Source organism: Marmota marmota, unplaced genomic scaffold (assembly GCF_001458135.2).
Source record: "Marmota marmota marmota unplaced genomic scaffold, marMar, whole genome shotgun sequence".
Taxonomy (NCBI): domain Eukaryota; kingdom Metazoa; phylum Chordata; class Mammalia; order Rodentia; family Sciuridae; genus Marmota; species Marmota marmota.
Genome location: NW_025999960.1, coordinates 14099121 through 14119242, shown reverse-complemented (window position 1 = coordinate 14119242; position 20122 = coordinate 14099121). Strand labels below are relative to the sequence as shown.

General features: G+C 49.2%; 1 protein-coding gene across 3 annotated transcripts in view; it reads left to right on the top strand.

Annotated features, from left to right (window-relative positions):
* The first annotated feature begins 3170 nt into the window (after window positions 1–3170).
* Window positions 3171–20122, top strand: part of Col2a1 (collagen type II alpha 1 chain) — a 30915-nt gene continuing 13963 nt past the window's right edge. Inside the window, exons 1-21 of one of the 3 annotated variants that reach the window (XM_015493270.2) lie at window positions 3253–3489; window positions 7548–7754; window positions 9184–9200; window positions 9477–9509; window positions 9607–9639; window positions 9743–9796; window positions 9954–10055; window positions 11082–11159; window positions 11786–11830; window positions 11941–11994; window positions 12366–12419; window positions 13162–13215; window positions 13546–13599; window positions 13716–13769; window positions 14070–14114; window positions 14631–14684; window positions 17311–17355; window positions 17860–17913; window positions 19397–19495; window positions 19785–19829; window positions 19915–20013. In XM_015493270.2, coding sequence (XP_015348756.1) covers window positions 3405–3489; window positions 7548–7754; window positions 9184–9200; window positions 9477–9509; window positions 9607–9639; window positions 9743–9796; window positions 9954–10055; window positions 11082–11159; window positions 11786–11830; window positions 11941–11994; window positions 12366–12419; window positions 13162–13215; window positions 13546–13599; window positions 13716–13769; window positions 14070–14114; window positions 14631–14684; window positions 17311–17355; window positions 17860–17913; window positions 19397–19495; window positions 19785–19829; window positions 19915–20013 — 1365 coding nt within the window. In that variant the 5' untranslated portion in view covers window positions 3253–3404. Of the gene's footprint in view, window positions 3490–7547; window positions 7755–9183; window positions 9201–9476; window positions 9510–9606; window positions 9640–9742; window positions 9797–9953; window positions 10056–11081; window positions 11160–11785; window positions 11831–11940; window positions 11995–12365; window positions 12420–13161; window positions 13216–13545; window positions 13600–13715; window positions 13770–14069; window positions 14115–14630; window positions 14685–17310; window positions 17356–17859; window positions 17914–19396; window positions 19496–19784; window positions 19830–19914; window positions 20014–20122 lie in introns of those variants that run through there. The other 2 variants (XM_015493271.1, XM_048802613.1) reach the window with 2 other exon arrangements.

The following is a 20122-nucleotide window of genomic DNA, read 5'->3' as shown; positions in this document are numbered from 1 at the left end:
CTCCTCTCTTTTGGTCCCTCCTTCCCATTTTTAGTGCACTGTCTTCCAACAACTGCTCTCTTATCTTTTGTCTATTGTCTGCCTCAAATCAGTGAGATCAGATGATGCTACTTGTTAATACATTTTGTGAACTATGGACTCACAGACACAGTAAAAGTTATGCTACTTATTCTATAAAATGCATAAGCATAAGCTTTAGCGTGTAACATAAATTCTGGCTACTCAGAGGATTATTTCCCCCTTCTTTTAGATCTCATGGAAATGCACTGGATAATGAAATGGTTAGATAAAACATCTTCAAATCAGTAAATCAGTGATTTTTCATTTTTCTTTCTTTCTTTTTCTTTTCTTTTTTCTTTTTGCTACACATAGGCTTAATTCTAGTTTGAATCACAAATTAGAGGTTTTAAAATTGTAGTTGCTTGAATTCATGGATAGATAACATTAATACTGATGTTTAGTTGGCTTTAGAATTTAAATAATTTCAATAGTTTATTTTGACTTTTTCAACTTATTTTATTTTTTTTGCTCTTGTCAATTCCCATCTCCAATGAATCTGGAATATAGGAGCTTAGGGTCAACAGGGTACAGAATTAATGACTCTATAGTCCCCAGGGTTCTCATCTTACAATGAAGAAGTAGGAAACTAAACTTGACTTTTACAGATGGACTATGATTATTAGAAAGAATCCAGAGCACTTATATGTAGTCCAGCCTATTGGCAAAGATGAATTACAGAGTTAAAGAAGGAAATTAAGAGCACATTAGTAATGCAAGTATGTATCACTCTGCTGCTCAATAACCTAAGTTGTTTGGGGGTAAATTTCCATTTTTTTTCATACATTTTAGTGTTTTCTCCCAAATTCTTTTTTCTTTTCCTGATGATTTTTTTTGACCATTTGTATTTAAGAACAATTGCTTGAATGTCTATATTTGAAGTTGCTTATTTATTTATTTATATCAGAGATTGAATCTAGGGGCACTTAACCACTGAGCCACATCCCTGGCCCTTCTTTATATTTGTTTTTGTTTTTTAAGACAGGGCCTCACCAAGTTGCTGAGTATGGATTTGAACTTGCTATTCTCCTGCCTCAGACTCCTGAGCTGCTGGGATTACAAGTGTGCACCACCACACCTGGCTTATAGTTGCTTATGTATTGGTTGTATCATAAGATAAATTCTACTTTGCATCTAAATTAATTAGCCCACAAGTTCTTACCTATGTGCTAATAAAACCAAAAGGTCTTAACTATGTGCTAAAATTGTGTTAGGTACAGTCCTTGTCCCCAAGGAGCTTCCATGATCACTGGTGAGACAAGACCAGTGAAAATAAGAGGAGGGAATGAAAACCACACAAAAAATGTACGTACCTTACAGTACAGGTGTGGATATAGGATATAGATGCCAGAGGGAACCAGGAAGGATGGAAACAAGGCATTCTACAGATAGATACTGGGAAAGCCTTCTCTTAACAAGTATGCAGAATTTGGTTATGCTACCTTCTAGGTGGAGAAGATGGGACCCATGGCCCCAAGAAGAACATGGGACCCTGCAGCTTGAAGTGAGCTTTCTTCTAGCAGAGGCTGGGACTGGGGAAGGGCCTAGAGCTGAATGCAAGACTTGAAGATAGAAGGATTGGGAGGCAAGGAAGGTTCATGGCAGATAAAGGAGATGTTCCACAGTGGTCTAATCCTTCAACTTCTCCATCCAGGCTGTACAAAACATGGAATCATCTTTTAAATAATAGAATTCTTTTTTTCCCCTCTCCAGCCAGCATACTTGCACAGAAATTAAGTTGTCACACACTTGGAACTTCTGTTTCTACTTTGAGAATCTTCAAAGGGTGAGGTGGGGAGGGGGGAAGCCCAAACCCTCCTGCAAACGTGAACCCCGTTGGTGATGTCTAGGAGTAAACCTCCACAGAACCCAGTTCCCCCGAGAGGAAAGGTCTGCTTTAGTCAGACCCTAAACTCTGAGTTTCATTTTTGCTTTAAGTTCTTTGGGCACCATCTCATTCATGAGGAAGAAGGTCTGTATGGGAAATGTTCCTCGTTGGTAGCAAAGGAGACACCAAGGACCGAAAGAGGAAATCAGCTGGGCTGGGGAGAAAGCTGTCTGGGCTAAGCTGCGGGAAGGCAGTCACTGGGGGGAGGCGAGGTGAAGTAGGAAACAGAGGGCCAAGGGACCAACTAGGAAATTCTGGCTATTCTCCCCTAGCTCACAGAACTTGGTCCAGCTGGAGCGGCCTCCTGGCTCCCTGGCTTGGGACACACATTGACCAACCGCCCCTGGCCAGTCCTACTAGAAGCGCCCACTCCCCCGCGGGGACTCCCGGACCCCCGCCAGGAACAGTAGACACCACGTCTGAGCCTGGAAGTAGACAGTGCCCCCTCCTCCATCCGGGCAGCGTGCACCGTGCACCGTTTTGTCTCAGCTCCCTAGGTTCTTTGCGGCTCCTTCAGCCCCTTCCTAGAGCCTGCCCCTGCCCCCACACCTTCACACAGGTCTCTCTGTGCAGGAACACACAGGCCCCTTTCCTGGCCGTCTGCTCAGGCCAACGTCTGCCTAGTCTCCAGAGGACACTCTTTCATCGCTTAGCTAGATGGGGGAGGGATTGGGGAGGGGGGCATCGCTCTGAATCTCCAGGTGGGAGTCCAGAGCCAGGTACACCCGGAAAGTGCTAGAAGATAGGTCGGGGCAATCTCCAAAAGTGGCTCTACCAACCCGTCTTCAAGATTTAGGACCCCGGACAATTCGTAGGCTCCCCTCCGCCACCACTTCCAAACGCCAACGCGGTGCCCCTCTCCCACTACTGCTATTGCTTTCCACTTTCCTCCCTGTCCTTTCGGTCCTGGTCTAGGGCTCCTGGCATGTGCCTCTGCAAACAACCCCCTCCCCTCCAACCCCGGTAGAACTCCGAGGGGAGGGCCGAGAGGCCCCCCCTTCCAGCCTGTGGATGGAGAGGGCAGTGTCACAGTCCCAGGTGGAGGGGGGGGGCTGGGGACCATCTCATCGCCCCGCCCGATCAGGCCACTGGGCACACAGAGGTGGGGGACAAGAAGCCTGGCGGGCGCAGAGGGGGATCCGGCCCGGGCAGGTGCGGGCTCTGGCTGGGCCCGGGCGGGCTCCGGGGGCGGGGTCTCAGGTTACAGCCCCGCAGGGGGCCAGGGGGCGGCCCGCGGTTGGGTGAATTTGCCAGCCTGGAGAGGGACCCGGGTCATATAACGGGCGCCTCTGCGGGGAGAAGACGCAGAGCGCTGCTGGGCTGCCGGGTCTCCCGCCTTCTCCTTCTAAACCAAGAGCCTTCTGCATGAGGGCGCGGTAGAGACCCGGACCCGCGCCGCGCTCCTGCCGCCTCGCCGCTCTCCGCCCGGGCCCGGCTCCGCCAGGCCCCGCGGTGAGCCATGATCCGCCTCGGGGCTCCCCAGACGCTGGTACTGCTGACGCTGCTCGTTGCCGCTGTCCTTCGGTGTCAGGGCCAGGATGTCCGTAAGTAGCCCACAAGTCCCTGCCTGCTTCCCTTCAATGCGTCCTTTCTCATCCTCGTCCCCAGTCTGCTGTGGCTCCGGAGCGGATGAGTCTGTGTTAGAAAGGCTCTCAGAGTGGTTGAGCCTCGAGATTTAGGCGCAGGATATGAGGGACTCACTAAGCCGAGTTCTGCAAGTGAAGGGCTCTGTTCCAGCGTCCTCAGTGCGGATCGCTGCTGGAGGCAATTGCAGGTCTCTACATTGAGTGAGAATATTGAACTTGTAAATTGTCGGATTCGAGAAGTTTGCGCACCGATATAAACGTGCTCTTTTCCGTCAGTTCTGATAGGTCCACAAGCGTTCAACTCGCCTTACTAATGCACTTCAGAATTCAGCAAAACAGATTATGGCCCATCGAATTTAGAAGAACTAAGAAAGAGATCGATCGAGGAAGCGAAAAGGATGACTTCGTAGCCTTCCAGGGGTTGGAGGTTAAGAGGTTCAAAGAGAAGTTAGACAAAGAGGACTAACTCTGACACTGGTGGGCTGAAATCTGAGGCCACAAAGAAAGGCTGCGGAGAGGCGCTAGGGGACCTCGGCGCATTTCTTGAGTTCCCTCCCCTCCCGGCTGGACTCAGAGTAAGGTGCAGCCCTCCTCTCGGGTTCCTCCCTTCCCTCTTCTGGTGAAGGCTACAGAAACTTCCCGTAGGAGAGGCCTTCTGAAAGGCAATAACATTCGAACCAGACCAGCTTTTCAAATGGCCCTGAAAATAGCACCCCAGAAGACTGAGGTCTTCTTCCCCTATTCCTTCAAGAGGTACTACAATGAGATACTTTTCTAAGCTTTTGGAACTCACTGAGCTGGTGTGTGTGTGTGTGTGTGTGTGTGTGTGTGTGTAAGGGGATATGGCTGGTTGGTTGCTGTGACTGTTTCAGCGGAATATAGTTAGAGATGGCAGTTTTACAGTTTGGTCCAAAGGCAGTTCGGACCGCACCTTTCCACTGCCCCCTTTCAAAAAGTCCACTGTCTGGGATTATATTCAGGACAAACGAAGCCTGGAAAGTGTATTAGGTAAAGAGGATTTTTTTCCACGTGTTTGGGCACGTTTCCGATGGCTGGAATTCCAGCCCGGTCTTTGTATGTTACAGATTGTAAATCAATCGCAGGTGAAACTTTTTGGGGGGGAGGGGAGATCAAAGTCTCTCTGCCTTATAGGCTTTGTGCGCTCTCGCCTGCCACCAGGCTGTCGCCAGAGATGATTTGGAAGGCGGCGGACCCAGGCGGACTTTCCGTTCATTAGAACTACTGATTCCGGCGGGGGCAGGGCTGGAGTCCGCGATGCAGCAGGAAGCCAGGGGCAGAAGGCTGGCTGCATCGCCCGGTAGTTTACTAAGCTGAGTCCCGCTCCGAATCATTTGGGGAATACGGCGTGTCTGGACGTCGTCTAGGCTCAGACTGACTGTATTTATTTATTTATTTTTTTACAAAATTTGCAAGCACACATCCAACAAATCTGTCTTCCTGACTGACCTCGCTTTAGTGCCCAATGAGATTTAACAGGGTGACTAAAATAATTCCCCAAGTTTTCATTTGAGATCACAGGGGCTCGGTTAAGCTGCAGAGCGTTCACTGCCGCATCTTTTCAGGCATAGAGTGAATTCCGTAGCTCTTTGGGTCCAAACCTTCCAGTCGCCGCTCCTTCTCCCAAGGGAAGTTATTCAGCATCTGAACCACTGATTTTACACACAGCCTCGTCCCGTTTACTCAGGGCGCACCCCCGACCTCGGCGCCGCCTGAGGTCCCCAGATCCAAAGATGTGACGTGGGGGAAAAGCGCAGCCTGCGTGGACGTCAGGAATGTCAGAAACCTCGAATCTGCCACGCCCCTCCTCCCCATCTTTCCACGAGTTTGAGAAACTTCTTGGCGTCGGCTTCTTTGACCCACATCTGCATTTCACAGCCCTCGCCTCTGAAAGTGCCCCTGGCTCAAGGGAGAGACCTCAATCCTCCTTTGTAAGGCTGTTTGAGTTAGGAGATTGGCAGCGATGGCTTCCAGATGGGGCTGAAACCCTGCCCGTATTTATTTAAACTGGTTCCTCGCGGAGACCTGTGAATTGGGCTCTGTATGCGCTCGAGAAAAGCCCCATTCATGAGAGGCTAGGTCCGGTGGGTTCCCCGGGACTCCCCGACCCCCTCTCCCACAATGCCCCCCTGTGCCAGCCCGCCGCCACCTCCCGGGCTCCAGCCCTGTGCGAAGAGGCGGCAAAGCAAACAGTTCCCCGAAAGAGGTAGCTTTTTAATTGGCCTGCCACAAAGAATCACTTATAGAGCGCTTGGGTAATGAAGGGAACAGGATCAGGCGCGCTGGGATGCTATCTGCAGCCGTTTTCGTGCAGCAATTATGGTAGTGCTGTTCTTCTCCGTCCACACCTAAGGGATCCAGTTACGGTGCTGGCTCCTTTCAGGGGCAGTCATTTAATCCCACTTTTTACTCTCCCAGTGTCTGCGGGCGAGCCGCGTCCAAAACCTCAGCCACAAAGAGTCAGCCAGTGGCTCTCACACCCAACGCTGCCCGGCCCCGCCCCTGCGCCCGCGCATCCCGCGGGCGGCTCTTCCTGGAGAAATTTGATCCGCTTTTTCGACGCACCCGCCTCTCCAGGCATCGCCCCCTTTCCTTCCCCAGCCTTCCAGGGTGGGAGTGGGCTCTTCCATAGTCTAGAATGGGCACCATTACCGACGCCCCCTCTCCTCTTTCACCTTGCTCATCTCCTTCATTTTAGCGGTGGGTGTGACCCAGCAGCTTCGATGTTTCCTTTGGGATCCCCTCATCATCCCGATGACTATCTTACCTAAAGGGTAAATGGATTTCTTCTAGTGAAAAAGAAAAGAGAAACATTTATCTTGAGATTTGCTCTCTCCTTCAAGAGCAGTGGGCAGGTCCGTAGCTCTCCACGCTTACTGGGTTTGTGGCTCTATCCTATTATTCATCCACTGCTGTTGCCTTTGCTTTGGGGATTTTGATGAGAAAAACAGCGCTGGGCGCTCCCTAGCACGTGGTGCGGGCTCTTCAGCCCTTGGCTCTCTAAGGACTGCTCTTGTCAGCACAGGTTTCATTTGCAGCATGAATTCCAGACGGCAGGGCACTGGTGGAGAGGGACCAGTCCGGTGCTATTCTTCGTCTGCATTCTTGGAGGAGGCCAAGACCGGACGGGCCAATCTTAGCCCAGGCCCAGCATTTAAAGCCTCCTGTCCACAAATTGGGGTGCTGTCTGAAGATAGAGACAGGGCCTCTGGGGGGGGGCACTCCAGAGGTCAGCACTGGGGTGTGTGTGTGGGGTCCCTTCAGCCGGGCTTATCTTTCAAGTCATTTATTTGTCTGCCCTGGCCCCAAGTGTGTTATTCAAATGTGCCTGTTTTTCTTCCTAAATTGGTCCTAATGCTAACATGGTGTAAACAATGTGACAATATTCTAATTCTAATAGCCCCTCCTTTCCCTGACCCTTTCCCCTTATATATACATTTTGTGAAGCCTGGCTGTTCATAGATTCTAATTTTTGTGGATCGAATTTTCTACATTCTCACTGAATTTTAGCTGTCAGTTGTATTTAGCAAATTCCACAATTCCTAGAGGAAGGTGAAAAAGAAGACCTCTCTGTACTTTGGCTTTGTGTTCTCACCATTTTTCAGTCTTCTCTACTTTTAAATTCCTTGGCTTACTGCTCAGAGTCCTCTTCCTGCACACCTTCCAAATCACCCTCATCACCAGGTCTCCCCCATACTGGATGGATGAAAAGAATATAGCACATTGAGCTCCCCACCCCCTCCATCTTAATTGCTGGGTCAGAATTTTCACTGTGAATAAACAGCAGAGTTACAAGGCACATACTAAATATTTGTGGAATACATGGAAGAATGAATGATATGTTCGAAAAAATAATTTGTAAATTCTCTCTTAGTTGTGGTCCACATTCTTCAGCATTTGAGTGATGTCAAGTTGACTGCAACCTCTTTCTCTTTCTCTTCTGGCTCTCCACCCCACCTGCCCTTCGCTCTCTGCTTGCTCCACCCCACTTGGTGCAGAGGAGGCTGGCAGCTGTTTGCAGGATGGGCAGAGGTATAATGATAAGGATGTATGGAAGCCTGAGCCCTGCCGGATCTGTGTCTGTGACACTGGGACTGTCCTCTGCGATGACATAATCTGTGAAGACGTGAAAGACTGCCTCAGCCCTGAGATCCCCTTCGGAGAGTGCTGCCCCATCTGCCCAGCTGACCTCGCCACTACCAGTGGTCGTAATTTATTTATTTATTGTTTAACATAAATAAATTACTTGCAGGCACAGCAAATACCACCCCCCCACACACCCTGCCATGGATGTTGGTCACCTCTGCAAAGCAGAAGGGCTGGTTATCCATGGGACCCCAGCAGCAGAAAGGGGCAGAAAGGAAAGGCCACTTCTCATTTGCAGGTTGAAACCCAGTGAGTCCAGGACACTAGAGGCGTCCTTCCTCACTCAACATCTCCAAAAACTATGCTTCTGACACATATGGAAATACAGATGTAATTCCACAAAAATACCTTCTCTGAAATCATATCTGTCAATTACTGGAGCCACAATGGAGAGCAAATACTCTAGCCAAACCATGAGTTAATTCCTCCTCTGTCACCTACACCTTGTATCTCTATAGACCTCCATGCATATGGTCCTCTGTATGGAGAAACCTCTGTGAATGAGTAGGGAGACAGAGGAGGAGGATTCTATTTTGAGGTATGGAACATTGGTGGTATTTCCTCTTTGCTTTTAACTCCCTTGGACTTGACCACCAATTAAAAAGTTAACAGGAGCAGGAGGGGCTGGGTTCTGGAGTTCAGTGGTAAAGGGTGAAGATGGATCTAGGGTAGAACCCCATGTGCCTGCACTCTGGTGGGTAGTTATTTACTCCCCGCTCAAACCAGTGCTGGTGGATGATGATATGTGCAGGGGACCCCTCCCTAGCACTCAAACAAATGTCCTGGCTCACTGCAGAGTGAGTGGTGACACATGTCTAGGCTTCTTGGGTAGCCCTCACTGTTCCTTTCAGAAAGGACAGTTGAAAAGGGAGCGAGAAGTTGCCTTTCCTTAACACTTCCCTACCACAGGCTCCTTGTATGTACAGACTTCCCATCATTTCTGAGGGGTCCAGGCCAGTGAAGTGTTGATTGCCCTAGGATTTTGCTGCTGTGGTGTGGGAGGGGGATTGACTTGGGATTTGGGATGGCCCTGGCTGCAGTGCTTTTGGTAACTTCTGTGTCCTACTGTTTTTTGTGCTTGCTTCAAGGAGACACGACTCTAATGTAAGACTTTTTAAGTCCCTAACTCTTCTTCTGGGAGGGTTTAGCATTGAGAAGGGCTTCTGGCCCTCTGGGGGAAAGAGAATTTTTCATACTTTCTTCCTTGGTGGCTGATTCCATCTTGGGCTCTTTCTTTTCTCTTTGCCCTGCTGGTTCTTTTGCATGCTGCCTGCTTTTTGAATAGCAAAGTCTTTATTCTTCGTGGGTTCTCAACAACCCTAGGGACACTGTGACCTTAACATTCCAATAGAAAGGTTCAGTGAAGTAACAAGAAGCAGTCTTTTTCCTTGGTTATGTCCTTTGATCCTCTAAAAAGAGTGTTTGAGTGACAAGAACTTATCCATCTGAAGAATCTTACCATCTCCTCTATTTTTTTTTCCTTTGCAGGAAAACCAGGACCAAAGGTAAAGGCTTTTTTCATTTGCTTTTGTACTTCTTCAGAAGCAATGCTAGGCTGATCCAGTCTGAGATTATCTACTTACTTATTTATTTATTGGTACTAGCGATCAAACCCAGGGTTTTGCTCTACTCCTGAGCTGCATCCCCAGTCCTGGTTATTTCTTTAGACATCAGAAGATGTCTGTTTCAGAGGGCACCTCAATACTGGGACTGCTGGGCATGGTTTTAGATGGGGTTTAGTGGTTTACTCAGCTTAATCCTGTGAATGTTTGATGTTTCAGGGACAGAAAGGAGAACCAGGAGACATCAAGGATGTAAGTACAAATTATTCTCGTATCATGAGCATCTGCTGCTCTAAGTGGTTGTTGCCTGTACACTCCTCTAACTGGCCATCCTGTGGGTCTTTCACAGATCGTAGGACCCAGAGGACCTCCTGGGCCTCAGGTAAGAAAGAAAGAAGTTTCTTCTCCCATCCCTCCCTAGCTGCATCTGGGTTACTGATCTGCAGGTTCCTGAACTTGTGGTCATCTATGTTCTTTACCTTCAGGGACCTGCAGGAGAACAAGGACCCAGAGGTGATCGTGGTGACAAAGGTGAAAAAGTGAGTAGAGAACAACACTGATTGACCTCTGTAGACTCCCCATGTCGTCCAAGGCCTATGTGTGCCTGACTATGTCCTTAAGAGCTGCCTATAATCAGATGGCTCTTGAAGATACTCTGCTTTCCATTGATGCCTTTTTTTTTTTTTTTCTGCCAAGGGTGCTCCTGGACCTCGTGGCAGAGATGGAGAGCCTGGAACCCCTGGTAATCCTGGCCCCCCTGGTCCTCCTGGCCCTCCTGGTCCCTCTGGCCTCGGTGGAGTAAGTATCCTTATTTCCCCTTCCCTCAGGCTGTCCCTCCAGAAATGTGGCTTCTAAATTGCTACCTGCACTTACCTGGCTGGCTCCCAGGGCTGCCAGTAGTGTGTACATAGCTTGTCCTTGGGCTTTGCCCCCAGCCCTATAATTGCATGGAATCACATATTAGGAATGAGACTGTGGTGCTACAGGCTGACACCCCCCCCACACACACCGGGTTTCTGTAAAGAAAGTTTTCAGTTACCTGGCTTCCTGATGTCTGTGCCATGTGGTTGATTCTTGGGGGTGGGTTTAGGGGCTTAGGGAAAGGATGACTGGGCACTTGTATTTTTTTGGAAGAGGAGTGACCACTGTCCTTGGAAGACATTTATTCTTGGTCCTTGCCAAGTACATTCCAAGCAACTATTCATTCGCATGAAAGAGCCCCACTGAGTAAAGGTGTGTGGCTAAACTCATGCTTGGAATTAAACCAATCAACAAATTATATTATTGCCCAGTTTTTGCAGGTTTGCCATTTTGATGTTTGCTGTGTTTTAAATTCTCAAACTTAAACGGGCTCACAGACGCCTACTACATCCCTTACTGAAATATTTCAAGACTGTTGATTTTAGTCCTTTGCCAGGCAATAAAGTTTTAGAGAACAAAGACCACCTTTAAACGTGATGTTTTAGCTATATTTCTCAATATATGTTAAATAGTGTAGGTAATGTTTTAGGGCATACAAATAATTCTATACAATGAAATACAAGGAACTGACACTCCTCCAAATACTTCGTCTTCTAGTGAAATGTTTTTGCCACTGTAATTTTTTTCAAGTGTAAAAAGAATAGGATTTAATCAAGTGTTGCCACTATCATTTAGTAACATTCCAAAACTATTTCTCAGGCATCATTGGTAATTCTGATTAATGCCAGATTAGTCTCTAACAGAGATTATCCAAGTAGATTTCTTTATCTCTTGATACTTGCCCAGCAAGTGGGAAGAGCCTACTTCCTCTCAACCTCCTAATGTTTTTGGGTTGATTTGCAGAACTTCGCTGCCCAGATGGCTGGAGGATTTGATGAGAAGGCTGGTGGTGCCCAGATGGGAGTAATGCAAGGACCAATGGTAAGAAAAGACAATAGTTCTTTGCAGCCCAAATGGCAGGAGGTGGCCCTTAGCAGAGCCAGAGAGTCTGACAATCTCTGTTTTGTAGATAATTGCTTAGAGCAGCTCTTCTCCTTCAGTTATGTAACCGACCCTTTAGTTAGCCCAACATATTTGTTTTTTAATGGTGATGGATGCCAGTTTTAATGATGCACTGGAGTGACTAAGAAAAAGGAGGATGGAGAGATACATATAGTTGATGTGTTAGAAGGCCAGTCACTATTGCTCTTGGAATGAGAACTGAAGAATGCAGACAGCAGCCACAGTTCTCCAGCATCCACAAGACTTCCAGCAGGAAATATCAGCCCTGCAGTCCTGACTTGGCACATGCTAAATGAAACTCAGACTTTAGTAAACATGGCTCCTGTCCAGGAGAAAGCAAGGCCAACTTCTCTATCCAAATGGTGCCTATAAATAAAAACGGATGGTTTTGTGAGGAGTGGGAAATAAGAGGGAGCAGCCACTGTAGGGCCCCTGCCCATAGAGTATCTTCTTTTGTCCAGGCGTTTGACTGGGAGAAGGTGGCATCTTGGAGGCCACCGGTGAAGTATATATAAGTAAACCTCTGATTTTCTGTTCTAATGCAGGGCCCCATGGGACCTCGAGGACCTCCAGGTCCTGCTGGTGCTCCTGTAAGTATTGAGTTTTTTCCTCTTGGGGGTGTTGTAGATGCCTGTCAAACTCTCTGGTATCTTAGCACAGTTTGTGGGGGTCAGCCTGATATCCTCACTTTCTTTTTTAGGGTCCTCAAGGATTTCAAGGCAACCCTGGTGAACCCGGTGAACCTGGTGTCTCTGTGAGTAGCAGCAGGGGCCCCACTGTACCCTGGAAAGCCTCTGCTGATAAACCCCTCGGACCCTAGCTGCCATCCCCTTTTGGGTTCTGCCAGCTCTTTCCCACAGTGAGATGGCCCAGGGAAAATTAAGATGTCACTTCCTGGCTATGGAAGAACTCTATGGCCAGACCATCAGGAACTCTGACATGACAGTCCTCTTTCTGGGGGTTGCCCTAGCCTGCATTGTCCATCACTTCCTGGACAATGATCTGTTCTGCACCTTGACTCTGATCTTTCTTCTGTATAGGAGAATGGTTTTTCAAAACTACTATCCCTGAGTTTTGTCCACCATTAGGTGACTCCCCCTCTAACCATCTTTACTTTGTTTGTAGGGTCCCATGGGTCCCCGTGGTCCTCCTGGCCCCCCTGGGAAACCTGGTGATGATGTGAGTATACCCGGGTAGTCAAATGGGAATTTGCCTCCTTTGAAAAGGCCCCGACAGGGTGTGTTCTGGGGGGTGATAGGGAGGCACTTGGGTGGAAGCATCTTGAGGAACAAGAAGAGTCAGTCCAAAACTCTGATTCTACTTTCCTTGTGCATGCCCACTTGAGACTTAGCTTTCAAGTTTCCTGGAGACTGTTTGGATCCAATGAGAAAGGAAATAATGAAAACATCATTAGCCTCAGGAAGGGAAATTGAGAAGGGAGAGGAAAAACACAAGGCGGAAAGATGTAGAGAAGAACAAACAAAGAGAGAATCATTCAACGCCCCAACATTATCTCAATTGTAAATGAGTTAGAAAAAGCTCAGCCTGAGTCAGGATGTCTACAAAGGATGCAAATAAAGTGAAGACACAAGAGTTGGTGCTTTCAAGCTGCTTTTATGAATAGCATTAGATAGTAACATCTCTTGAGGTTAGGGCATACTAGCTCAGCCAGCAGAGCCCAGCCAGGGGAAGAAAGAGAGCCAGCCAGGAGAAGTTGGAGGCTGACAAGGACCAAGGAGCTTGCAAAAGAATAAACTGTGACCATGAGAGGCATCTGAGGAATGGGAATCTGAGGAAAGTGGGTGACATGAATAAGTTGGTGGGCAAAGGCATGGAAGGCTAGGGAGAGATGCTGCTCTGGGGTCGTCCAGCTGTGCTAACATGTCTTCCAAGAAAAATGAAGTCCTCTTTCTTCATTCAGGGAGAAGCTGGAAAACCTGGAAAATCTGGTGAAAGAGGTCTTCCTGGCCCTCAGGTAAAGCCCCACCTTTCCTGGCCTCAAACATCTTTCCCAGAGTCTCCCTTCTTGCACCATCCAGCACATACAACTCAATTATCTCCAACTAAAATCAAGTACTGGTGGTGCCTGCCTGTGTCACACATTTATGCTTACAATCTTGTTTGTGTGAACACAGATGGGGAGGCAAGGGTGAGGGCTCAGGGTCTGGTTGAATGAGCCATCCAGATGCTGAGGTGCATGAGCCTCTTTGGTGGCTGGAATGGGCTGGCTTTGCAGGCTCTTAGCAGTCCAGGGTAGCCTTCACCCATTCTACTCTGTGCTGAGCATCTCCTCCTTGGATTGCAGGGTGCTCGAGGCTTCCCAGGAACTCCAGGCCTTCCTGGTGTCAAAGGTCACAGAGTAAGTATCAGGGATGTGGGAGTTGCAAGAAAAGGGTTGCCTGGGAGAAAAGAATGTGCATTTCTTCTTGCCTGAGTTCCTGTAAGTGTGATTGAATGCTTTCTTTCATTCTTTAGGGTTACCCAGGCCTGGATGGTGCTAAGGGAGAAGCTGGTGCTCCGGGTGTAAAGGTAAGGGACTAGAAAGTACATAGCCAGGGATAGCCAAAACACAAAGCCTTTCTTTCCAGCCAAGGAGATGCTGCAGAATTTATGGAGCTAGAACATTAGAATAGTGTTGGTTGGGAATACCCAGGTTTGCTTCCTGGTGGGTGAACAGTAGGCTCTCTGGCTTGCGAATTGTCCCTCATAAGACTGAAGTTGTTACAGTATGTCAGTGCTAGCTGAGATGACTAGGCTTTTCAGTGGCTTTCTTGGGAGTTTTCTGGAAGCCGAGGCTCCAGACATTGACCCTGTGTGTCTTTTTTTCAGGGTGAGAGTGGTTCCCCTGGCGAGAATGGTTCTCCAGGTCCAATGGTGAGTATGAACATCACTGGCAGGAAGGCCACCAGATATTCTCAGGGCCTTCCTAATACCTATCAGATGGCTTTACTTCAAACACCAGTTTTCCCTTTGTGCAAAGTAGATATCCCAGCTTTGTAGATTTGATCTGATTATGAGCAAAAAGAAACACGTACTAGATAGATGGCTTGTTCAAGGTTTCACCAGCATTTCCTTGTAATAGCACTGTGAATCCACACTCAAATTATATTTCAATTTTTAAAATTCTATTTATTCTCACCATTTTGGAAGCTCATCTATTCTAAGAAGAAGTGCCCATAACAAGGTTCTCTATAGATAGCAACAGGAGCACTCCTGAGTTCCACATGGCAGAAAACCCTGTGGGTGCACTGGGGAGTTGTGGGCTGGCCAGGAAGGGAATGCCATCAGCAATTCCTCACCTTAGCCTCCTGGTCGTGGACAGACGTTGCAGGCAGAAGTCATCACACAGAGCACTATTAAGCCAACTCCCACTTGGGCTATGTTTTCCAGGGTCCCCGCGGCCTGCCTGGTGAGAGAGGACGAACTGGCCCTGCTGGTGCTGCAGTAAGTAATCAACAAAGCCAAATGCCACCATATGCCAACACTTTAGAGCTTACATGCTTATTACACTTGACCCTCAAAACAACTTGGCAAGGTATAGGGAGTATTGTAATCCCAGAAGAATTCATCCTGATTGTGCCCATAAAAAATCTCCAGGCTGGGCCTGCACAGTGGGAGGACAGGGAGGAATATAGGAGGGTTGGTTGGTGAGAGCAGGGTTCTCTCTTAACCAGTCTGGATTATTCAGGTAACCCCTCAGCATCCCCCACCCCTCCCCAATCATTCCAATTGGAATTTATGGAGAAACTTAACTAGCTCTGCTGTTCCTGGTTGCTCAGATGATGGTATCTTAGAAAAGAGTAACAAGAGTCCAGCTTTGACTCATGGGCATGTGCACTTGATAGTGCCACTAGTGATGCTATATGATACTGGTGGCCTCCCATCTTCTGGGCCCTTCTTATGTTTAATACCTTTTATGCTTTTCTTCATCTAATTTTCCCCCACATCCTGTGAGGTAGGTTCTATTCTTCTCCTTGTTTTATTCAAGAGGAAACAGAAAGGTTAAATAGCTTAAGACAAATGGTGCTTTGCAGCCTCAGACTCTGCTGGCCTCTAGTTAATGTGGGAAATTACTAGCAAGGGGATTGGCAGTCAATGGAGGGCGCAGGTGCCAGATGGAGGCGGTTAGCTTGGATCCCTTTGCAATAGAGAGGCCTTGTAGGTGCTTGGTCAGGCGAGTGATGTGATGAAAGCCGTGTTTAGGAAAGATTAAGCTTTCTGTTGGTTCCTACCCTAGCCACCCAAGCTCAGAGGCCCCTCCTCCCAGGGCTAGCCAAAATACATGGCTTCACTCAGTGGTGCTGCTGTCCGTACGATGTATTTATTTGGCAGAAACTTCCCTTAATTGCAGATGGGTGAAATAACAAGCCATCTTGATCCCCACTGGTCAGTCAGAGGTGCTCAAGTGCCTCTACCCAGGGTTACTTTGAGTAAGAAGATGAGAAGGTATCAGGCTTGCCAAGAAACCCTGTGGCTTAACAGACTAGCAGAATTCTGGCTGGGGGCTTTTAAGCAAGATTCTGAGCCACAGTGACTCAACCATGAGGGATAAAGATGACATCCCCTGATATTGTTCTCCCTCTTTGCTAGGTATAGTGGGCCTTGCGTCTCTGTTCTCCTTGCTGTTTCTGGTACCCACAATAGTCAGACTGGCAGTGAGTGTTTAAGATTTGGCTTAGAAGATTGACTACCATTATTTTTGAGCCCTTCCTTGTCCCGCCTCCCACTGCCTACGCCTCCACTTTGAGGCATCCCAGTGGCTTTCTGAGCCTGGGCTTCCAGAAGGTGGCATGCTGTCTCATGAGTTCCCTTCCTTGGGCCAGATGGTACCTTTTTCCCAGCCCTGCTGCAAGGAAAGCTGGCAGGTTCTGGCCTAGCTTTGGCCTCTCAGGACAGTGAGGCAGCTCCCTTCTGCTAATGCCCTGGGCTCTGCTGGCTGACCCCTGGAGGAAGAGTGTCCCATGGCTTCCCCAGGGACACAGTTTTCCAAAGCAGCCAGGCAGCCCAAAGAGCTGCAGGAATCCTGAGGCTGTGTGTTCCCTCTGACATCTCTTTGGTTAAGTCTTGTCTTGTTTTCCTGTTGACTGTCAGTCCAGAGTCTCAGGCAGGAGAAATGTACCATAGTCAGGAGGAAGATTGAGTCTTATTTACAGCAGAGCTCCTCACAAAGCATCCTTCTCCTTTGGCTTCTGAAGAGAGACAGAGACTGGCAGGCAATGCTCAGCTAGGGCAAGGTCTCCTCCTGACCTGCTGGGGGCCCCTGCCAAGGACCAGGTCCCAGGCCTGGCTCTGCCTAGTTAGATGGCTCCTGGAGTTAGGATCAAGTTCCCTGGACCCTATGAGGCCTTGACAGAGAGGATCTAGAAGGTGTTCTTTACCTGGGAAACCCTCAAATTGCAAGTGCTGTAGAGAAGGAACTGGCAGCCTTGCCTTGCTCTGCAAAGCTGAGTCTTCCAAGGGCAAGAGCTCAGTGAGTCTGGTGCTTTGTCTCCATCATGGAGCTGCTGCTTCCTGGGCCACCAGGAGACATCCTTTGAGCTCCCTTTTTCTTAAGATCAGGTAATGTGGGGAGGGGCCAGAGCACAGCAGCAGCCTGGAGTTTACCAAGAGGAGACCTTAACCAAGACCTAAACATGCCTTAACCATGCCTAATCAAGCCTTGCAAGTGCTTCCTCTGTGCACAGGCAGCACAGACTGAGTCAAGGGCACTGCTGGGCTATTTCATTTCCCTTTACCCAATTCACCAAGTATGTTGTTGATAACTCAGACTTAAAGCTGGGGATATTTGGGTTATAAGCCGGTGATGAAGAAATGATGGGCTACTTGGGAAGTCACCTAAGCTTCATTAACATGAGAATAAGCTCACAACTGCCCTCTGACACCCACAGGTGCAGATGACATAGAGGGGATCCCTCACAGGCTTCCTGTAGCTCATACCTAGCCTTCCTCATGCTCAGCCCTGTGATGCCCCGTACTTGTCTCGCATGTTTTCTGTGAGGGTGGGCTGTGAGTGGAACAACTGGACCTATGGGCACTTCTCACATGGCTGCCTCTTTCTCCTTACTTGCAGGGTGCCCGGGGCAATGATGGCCAGCCAGGCCCCGCTGGGCCTCCGGTAAGTTCATTTTGTCCTCAGTAGGAGGCTGAGCCTGTTCAGTCCCATTGAGTAGCCCACGAAGACTGCAGGGTGCACATTGTCCTGGTGTAACTACAGCAGCAGCTGACTATTGTAGGAAAGGAGGGAGAGGGAGAAGGAATCTTCTTTGAGCAACTTGATCAAGCTTAGAAGCTCCACTTTTCTCTGCCACTTTCCAGCAAACTTTTTTAAGCTAGGAGATCAAAGAAATGACTGCTTTCTCACCACGTATATGCTCAGAAACTTGCTTTGCCTTCTAAAGATAAGCAAAGCAAGGCATCTCTGTGGATTTCATAGGGGACATAGGCAGTGGGGATAATTTCTATCCAGGAACTTTTAGCCACAATGGACACAGAGCAAAATCAGTACAAAGTGGGAAAGGAGTCTGAGGTGGGGTATCTCCCTTTGGGGGCTGAAGAGATTCTGCCCAGATGGATTTGCATTCACCTCTCCTCCCCCGCCTCTCCTGCTTCTTCTCTCCAGGGTCCCGTTGGTCCTGCTGGTGGTCCTGGATTCCCTGGTGCTCCTGGTGCCAAGGTGTGTGCCCTGCTGGGAGTCTGGAGGGCTGAGAAACTCCCTTTCCCATTACCCGTGCAAGGAACCCTTTAACAATGCCTCTTCCCTTCTGAGAAGTCTCCCCCACCCCATCCACTGTGGCTCCCCACCAAAGCAAGGAAGAAGGCCCAGTATCTACCTAGTGACCAACTGGAAGAGAGAGGAAGATGGGGTGATGGAAGCTGGAGGTCCTGTCGCAGCTTCAGAGTGGGGAAAGGCAGACAGAAGAGAAAGATGGGGGGACCCCAGAATCCCGGGAGGAAGAAGAACAGTAGGGAAAGAAGGGTGGAGGGGTCCAAAAGCTAGGCAGACCCAGGGGCTGTTGGAGGGAAATGGGCAGGGGAAGAGGACACCAGCAAAGTAGACTGCTCCTTGCTGTCCTCTGGCCCCTCTTGTTTCTGCTTCTCTTGGGGTGCTGGGCTCTTCTAAGCCATGTTAATGGAGTTCTTCCAAAGATGAATAGAGGCCAGTGGGAGGCCAGCCAGTTCAGGGAAAGGCCCAGCAGCCCAGGAGGGATTCCAGTGTGAACGTCCCTGGGAATGAATAAGGAGCCTCCGTGTGTCACTGGCATCAGGTTGCTTTTCCCCTCCTGGGGGTTTCCATGGCAACCAGACAGTGTCTGAGGCCCTGGGAGCCCGGTGAAGGAGACCCATTGTGAAGAGGGACAGCGGAAGGTGAGGGGGCCTGACCTTTAGAAAACAATAATTACAAAAGTGAAGCAAGAATGTTGAGAAGAAACCTGAGGCAGTTCTGACCTCTCTCCAGGTCAGCAGCGCTCCCCAGGGACTCCCCATCCAGACAGCCCAGATCTCAGCAAGTTGTAACTTTCAGGAAAAAAAAAATGAAAATAAAAACAGAGGCTATTTTGCAGGGGAGGGGGCTGGGCTGCTGTTAGGGCTGGAAAAAGGCGAGTTGGGTCTCCTGTCCCAGCTTGCTTCTGCCCTGCCTTTCTGGTACTTCAAACAGGCTTGGGCCAGAACCTGGGCCGCACTGGCCCCCCAGCAGCCAGGTAGAAGCCAACAGCATTTTGAGCTAAGATGCTCAAGGAAGCAGAGATCCTGGTAACTGGAAATTCACCTCCCTAAGACTCCTTTCCTTCATGGAATAGAAAACTAGAAGGTGGTGGAAGAGACAGCAGTGCCTCTCCATCCAGACCCTCTGTCCATCATCCTCTGCTGCTAGAAGGCAGCTCCTCTAACCCAGGCTTCTCTGATGGGTGCAGACAGACCCAGCAAGCTGCCTTTTGCTGTAACCAAGCAGGCACTTGTGTGATTGTGACAATGTGGAGATAGGAGGTGGGAGGTCATCAAGTCATCAAGCTCAGTCAGGTGGGGACAAAAATGACAACAAAGCCCATATGTGAGCAGGTATGGACATGTGCGCTCACACACAAGGGTGGGTACACACAGCTGGCCCTGACCTGCTGTGGTATCCTCTTCTCTTCATCCTCCTGCTCTCTTTCCAGGGTGAGGCCGGCCCAACCGGTGCCCGTGGTCCTGAAGGTGCTCAAGGCCCTCGAGGTGAACCTGGTACTCCTGGGTCCCCTGGGCCTGCTGGTGCTTCCGTAAGTGCAGCTCCTTGTTGGCCTGGAGGGTCCAGGGTCTATAGCCTTGTAAATCCTGACTCCATGGGGCCCTCTGAGTGGTGAGGACCCCAGTCACCAGAACTTTTTTCTAGCCTAATGCCTGCCCTCTCACCTCCAGACACGTCTGTGTCTTTAGTCTTTCCCTTGAAACAATGTACCCCTGAAGTGGACCTGTCCCAAACCCCCGAAAGGGGACCTGGCGGGCTGGGAGGCATTTAGGATTCATTCTTTGCTGCTTATTTCACAATGACACTATCTTCTTGTTCAGGGTAACCCTGGAACTGACGGCATTCCTGGAGCCAAAGGATCTGCTGTGAGTGCTGCCCTGGGGCTGCTTCTGGTGGGTTCAGTTCTTCCTCAGCCTTCCCCTGACACTCCTCTTCTGCTCACGTTGACAGGGTGCTCCTGGGATTGCTGGTGCTCCTGGCTTCCCTGGACCCCGTGGTCCTCCTGGCCCTCAAGGTGCAACTGGTCCTCTTGGTCCAAAAGGTCAGACGGTAAGAACCTGAAGTAACCACCAAGTCCTACCTACATTCCTGGAGTCAGATCCCGAGCCTGTCCTTCCTGTGCTTTCCAGGCCTAACCTTACCCCAGTGTCCTCTGGCA